Source organism: Solanum dulcamara, chromosome 4 (assembly GCF_947179165.1).
Source record: "Solanum dulcamara chromosome 4, daSolDulc1.2, whole genome shotgun sequence".
Classification (NCBI taxonomy): Eukaryota; Viridiplantae; Streptophyta; class Magnoliopsida; order Solanales; family Solanaceae; genus Solanum; species Solanum dulcamara.
The window spans coordinates 32,866,929-32,873,715 of NC_077240.1; the positions used below are offsets into that span (position 1 = coordinate 32,866,929).

At 33.1% G+C, this 6,787-nt stretch overlaps 1 protein-coding gene across 1 annotated transcript; it reads left to right on the forward strand.

Annotated features, from left to right (window-relative positions):
* The first annotated feature begins 5,719 nt into the window (after window positions 1-5,719).
* On the forward strand, window positions 5,720-6,422 carry LOC129884956 (uncharacterized). Its single transcript, XM_055959215.1, has 2 exons — window positions 5,720-5,839; window positions 5,934-6,422. The coding sequence occupies exons 1-2, from the start codon at window positions 5,773-5,775 to the stop codon at window positions 6,188-6,190; spliced, it is 324 nt and encodes a 107-aa protein (XP_055815190.1). The 5' UTR covers window positions 5,720-5,772; the 3' UTR covers window positions 6,191-6,422.
* Window positions 6,423-6,787: the final 365 nt, after the last annotated feature.

Sequence of the window (6,787 nt, forward strand, 5' to 3'; positions counted from 1 at the left end):
CTTGAACTCCTTGAGGTGATTTGAGAAGAGATTTTTAAGGCAAAGTGTTGGGTAAGTGATTTTTTGACCTAAAACCTTTACTTTTCATTAAGTTTTTGATGATTTTAACCCCTAAAGTTTTGTTTCAAACCCCAAAAATCTTTGTTTCTTCCCTAATTTGAATTTAAGGAAAATGGTGATTTCTAACTCTTTTTGAGCTCTATTTTTATGGATTTTTCAACCATGAGTTCCTTATTACAAGTATAATGTGATTGTCTAATAAATTTCCAGTTTTGACCTTTTTTGGAAATAATTAATTTTTGGACCATTTTACCCCCGGTTCTAAAACCTATCAATATGGGTGTCATTGGACTCCTTGTGATGTGTATGTTTTATTGTTGATAGTGGGTTGTCAGTCCGAGCATTGAATTCGAGAGTTGCTTGTTCGGTGGAGGTGTTCGAGTACGGTTTCAGCAATTGAGGTAGGTTTGGCTATCCTTCTTTGAGATTGAGATGGGGTAATTAGTCATTCATATGTTATAGACTTTGGGATGAGGTCGTAATATGAGTTGAAAATATTATATATATTGTGATGCCCGTTTGGGGGCTTATTTATTAACGTATTGCCATGTGGGGATTTATTTGTATTACATAGCCCGTGTGGAGGTCTTATTTGTTATCTTATTTGCTTTGAGAGCATGTGATTCATGATTTGCCTAAGAGAGAGGCTTGAGTATATTATTTGACTTATGATGCTCGCTTGAGAGGTTGAGTTAGGGGTTTTGAGAATGCTTGAGTATTGAAATATTATTGAGAAAGGGATGAATATTCCTATTACTATTTATTGAGGGTGAATATCATATGTAGGTTAAGTTTTGAGAACTTTGAACATTCTACCACATGTGAGTTCAATATTACTTCCATGTCATATGTGTTTTGATGCATTCATCCTCATTCATCATAGAAGTTGAGAAATATGGAAATTCTTTTTGAGAAAGAAAATGAAACACCTTTAAAGCTTTGTATCTTGAGTCCCTGTCCGAGGCAATATTACCGCAGGGTAGTGGATGCATTGTGATCCCTTGACCACGAGGAGGTGGAAAGGATAATGAGATATTATGATTGAGGTATATGGTCTGTGAGACCCCTACGGGTCTTTTTTGGTAGCACAGCTCGGTAGGTGTATACGACAGGCTGTGCGACAGTCTTGATTCCACCGTACCCCCATATCATTGCATCATCATATTGTATTGCATTGATATTTGTGCTGCTTGAATTATTTGATTAATTGCGATTATGAGCTGTTATTATGAGTTTACTTTACTCGCGTCACTTTATATATATAAACTGGCAGCATCGATGCCGAAGTGGGACTTTTCTGTATGCAGGTGGAAGCACTCCTTAGTTTATTTCATAGGTTTGATTAATTCCTTATACTTAGTCAGCTAAAACCTACTGAGTACATGTGAATTATACTCACCCCTACTTTTGTATCCCTCTTTGATGCAGATACTAGTCGGGGTACCTTACGTGGCAGTTGATATTCTAGCGGATTGTGTATTCTCAGATTAGTGGTGAGGTCCCAGAATTCAGATCGTATTTTTAAGTCTTTTGGATCATTCAGAGACTTATGTTGTATCTTCATATTTGAACCTTGTATTAGATGCTCTTTATACTTATGACATCAGGTTTTGGGAAAAATTTTCTCTTTATTGTTTTTCTTTTTATTTAAATTGTGGCATCACTTTCCCCTTTGGGAGTCTTGTATGAGTTTTATTTTTAGAATTACACATCAGATTGGGTTTTGAGATGTGTGCCATCATGACCTCGATTTTTGGGTCATGACATAAATGGTGTCAGTACATGAAATGTACGAGTATGCAAAATGGCCGAATAAAATAAACATCAAAAAAGAATCAAATCAATCGGAATCTCAACTCAGGAGAAAGAACAATGCAATCAAGTGTCCTAAGTCTAAACAAGGATATGGTTTAGACGTGACCAATCACATACAGTTCAACCCAATCCGACTCAGAGTACTATCAAGACCTATATGAGAGTTTCTCTTATCCGACAACCATCACTTATGAGCCAGTGATAGTACATCAAGCCGATGTTGTTGCCATGTCCATTTATACCTTGCCAGGGTATGAACGAATCAACCAATCATGGATCCGTATCCAATCAAGTCCTATCATGTCAGGACAATAATTTGGAAAGCATCCGACTTTAACGGTTCAATCTCCTCCTACATTTGGCGACGTAGTTATTGGATTTGAGTTATTACTTACTCTTACCCAATTCGGTGCTTGATACTCCTCCCAATACCCAATTCTCATAAAACTCCATCCAATCAACTCAATCTAATCATATCGACAAGTCTCATTTGAAACCTTGTCAAATCATCAATTCTATCACAATCAAATCTCTTCCAATCATACTATCCGATCAATCCCAATCGTATCTTTCAAGTGTAGTTTAAATATGCATTTATAACAACATACAATCCTATTCAATCATTCCTCTATTCATTTAGCAAATCTTTCCGGGACTCATCAAGACTCCAAGGTTTTAAATCAATAATTTAAGGTAAACAACATATTTAAGAAAATTAACAAAACTTGTTTAACAACTCATATCAATCAACTCATACCAACATGTAGCACATCACTTTCTTAACTCAACAACATCAACATAATAAAAATTTAGTTAATAGTTGAAAGAAAGACCCATTTGGACATAAATCTATCAATAAACTCCATTCTTATGAACATTCAATCTCAAAGAAGATGTAGGGCACATGGGTGGACTACACCCATGCATTGAGTAGCCTTACATACCTTGGTGAAGACTTTGAAGGAACCTTGATGTTAGGTCTTCAATGGAAAGCTTGAATCCTAGAAATTCTTGAAGGCAATCCTTGTTGGAGATGGATTGAAATAGAAGAGAGTGGAGTCTAGGGCTTTTAGAGAGAGGCAAAAGACTGAAAAATATGGTCCAAATTATTCAAGGCTGGAGTATATATAATTAGGGAAAAAGTCCAATTTGCCCTTCCTAAAAAATCTGGAAAAAATAGGCTAAAACTCTCTTGGCGCTATAGTGGCACGCCGCGCCACTGCAGTGCCAAGTCAAAATAGGCTTAAAAACCCTGCAACCTAATAGTGGCGCATCGCGCCAAGGACCAAATTACTGAGGCTATTTTCTGGCGGTATAGTGGCGCATCGCGCCCTTGTAGCGCCAAGCCTAAATTTTCTAGGTTCTCAAAATGGGCTTAAAAACCCTGCACACCTAATAGTGGTGAGTCGCACCAAGGACCAAACTACTGAGGCTTGTTTCTGGCGCTATAGTGGCGCGTCACGCCACTGCGGCGCCAAGCCCAGGTTTTCCGCAGTTATAGTCCAAGCCTGAAATTCCTGCACCCCTAGTCTGTCATAAGATAGTCATAACTTTTGACTCCGAACTCCAAAAAATGCAATCTTGGTGGCATTGAAAAGAAGACTGAAATTCCTTTAATTTAATAGGTCATGGGCCACCCAGTTCATTATATTCAAAAAGATAAGGTCGTTGGAAGTTGATCCTTATACAAACTCATTCGGAAACTTAGCCAAGACGAGTTCTTTGGACTTGGTTTGGTTTTAGAGATCCCTTATGACCCTAAATCACATCCAACACTCTCAAATTTCTTAGGAATTGATCCTAACTCATGCATTCACTTTACAATCATCTAGTACGATCCTATACGTACACGAAGAACGGTCCGAATCTTAGTGAAAAATTTTGGGGGTGTTACAATAGTGTAAAACCATATGATATACTTGATCAAGGTATCAAGATTACTTATGATAATAAGATAATCTTCATATCAAAATGACAAGCCAATATATCATTTATATACCTATTGGAATAATGTGCTTTAAAAGAAAACTAAACAATGTATTTTTTAGGATCAAAGTATTGACGATATGGGCATTTTTGAATCAAAATATTGATAACAAAGATATTTTTGAATCAAACAATTAACGGAGAATATTATTGGACCAAATTATTACTGGAGAGCATTTAATTTGATTCAATTTCATCCCATAAAAAATTAAGCTAATATGTAGTCCAAGTTAATTAATGAAAAATATTATTAAAAAGACATTTCTTCACTTTATATGTTGTATATTTTCATAATAAAGAAAAATATAATTTTATTAGATACTGCGAAAAAACAAAAGAACAAATAAGGCAAAAAGAGAGAATAAAATAATTAATACTTATTAAGAATTGAGTGTTTTAGTCCAGTTTCAGTCTAATTCATTTCATCCTAACTATTCTTTGGACGAGTCAATAATTCATTTATTTATTAATTTGATCTATTTAAATCCACTTATTCAGCATAATCCGCTTATTTGATACCTTGAAGCATAAATTTTAGATAATACTGAGTACACCTTCCGTCCAATATTATTTGTTCACTTTATTCTTTATAAGACTTTTAAGAAATCATAAGAAGTACTATTTTTTTACTAATTTATCCTTTTAACTTTTTTTCTACGCTCTAATATGCCTTATCTATCAATATCAGAATTAATCATGAGGAATTTTTTTAAACCTTTTACAATATTAATATTTTTTTAAAAAAATTCACTTTCAGGATAAATCAATAAGATTCAATTAATTTTATTTTAAGTTTATAAATTGAGGAGTAACTTAGAACACTTTTTTAGCATTATGAGACGGAGAAGATATAATTTTACAATAATTTTTGGTGCTGAGCAAAAGGTACTGGGAGTTAATATGAGCCGTTGATGTAGTGCTATACCATCATCAAACTCCGTGAAGCAAAGTTGCACCATTTCATCTGTGTCCAATATTTATATTTAACAAATTTACTTTGGGGTCGTTTGATCGATGGTTAGAAAATATTTATTTATATATTTCATTCGTTTAAAAAATAATGACTTATTTTGATTTGGCATGGAGTGTAAGAAAATAAAAAACACTTTTTAATCTTATTATTTTAAATTAAAGTTATGTCAAATGTATCGGATTGTCAAAAAAGGAAAGAAATCATTCTTTTTAAAACAAACTAAAAAGAAATATATGTCATTCTTTTTTACATGAAGAGAGTATTGTATTTTTATATTATATTTTTAATAGTTTTTTTTATTTATAAATTTGTAAATGATCAACAAAATTTAAACTTGTGGATAACTAATACGTATAAGTTATGAGATAGTTTATACATTATTTTAGGCGGAATACATGGTTTCATCTCAAACTTGTCGGTGGAAGATATCATTGGATTCTGGCCAACACATAATATTTAAGTTTGATATATATATATATATATATATATATATATATATATATATATATATATATGATATAATTTGAGTTGACAGAAAGTTTAAGAGAAAAAAATAGAAAGATTTTTGAAATTTTTTATTTAAAATAAGTGATAGATGTTTGTGTGGATATAAATCATTTCATTAAGAATAAAATGAACATTTTACAGTGAAATTGTTACTAAATATAAACTGTATCATTTTTTTTAGTACGAACTAAAAAAAATGTGAGCCATATAAACAGAGATTTTTTATTTTTTTTAATATAGTCAATTTGCCTTATCTCATTCTTTATTTACAACTTTGCTTATTCTTTAAACAAATAATGCTTCAGAAAATATTATTTTATTATTGAAAAAAGAAAAGAGATGTACTAATGTGTTGCTATAAAATTGAACATTGGTGGAGAGAAGGAAATTCACCATTCGTCTATTTTCCAATCAAAGTAGCATCACACAATATGGCTGGAACACGTCCTTTGGTTAACTTTGCATTTTACTTTGCTGTTGTCCTAGCAGCAACTACTGGTTCATCACCTTACCTTCCATATTCTTACATAATATATTAGTGACTAATGTGTATATATATATTATTAATATTGGTTATATTCATGATATGCAGTTACTATGTCGCTGCAAGGAATGGCTGCGCGCGACATGTCTCTTGATATCGTAGCGATTGAACAGAAATTAATTCCGGTTGGTGATATAGTAACTTGCTTGAAAAGATGCTACGTGCAGAGTGATTGCAGCGATGGTTGGCTTTGTTCAGATTGCGCGAATGATGCATTTGATCAAGGTGGAAAGCACTGCGACAAGTTTACTGCTTCTGGACAAGGATATTTCGCGATGCTCAGTCAAGCTCAATTTGCAGTTTAGTTCGCTGCTGCAAATGAAGAAATAATTATTTTTCGTTTCTCTATGTTGTGTTTGTTAACTTCACTTGATCATGTGTTCGTCTAGTTTTATCATTATGGGTCCTCTCTCGTTCCTCTTTGTGTACTAAATAATAAGCCAATATTATGCTTGCTTTACAATAAATTAATGTGGCCTGTCATTGCCGTTGTTTGTGATCAATTATGCAGTAAAGTTTCCTTTCGTTCCTAGTTCACAGCTATATTTGTTACTTAAGTCAAATTATTTCAAAATCAAAACTAAATAGTTATTGGAGATAATTGGTATACAAAAATTGTTTCAACAGAGTAACTTTTAAGAGTAAAATATGAAATATGACCCCCGTTTATTTGGTGGAGTATTAATTAACTAAATTCTCATTGGCCATTGTATGAATTTAACACGAGTAAGGGACAAGGTCCTTGACTAAGAACATTAAGTAAATGACAAGTAAAACACAACTCGTTCACAGTCCTCCAGGATCTTCTTAGTAAATATCTGTTTCCTCGTCCCTAGAACGTCAATCTCAGTAAAATGATTGGTGCTTAAAGCCAAGTAAATTAAACAGGTTAACTGCATGAC

Coding starts and splice junctions, on each gene's coding strand:
- LOC129884956 (XM_055959215.1), top strand. CDS start 5,773: ATGGCTGGAACACGTCCTTTGGTTAACTTTGCATTTTACTTTGCTGTT. Junction 5,840..5,933: donor TGTCCTAGCAGCAACTACTG/GTTCATCACCTT, acceptor CATGATATGCAG/TTACTATGTCGCTGCAAGGA.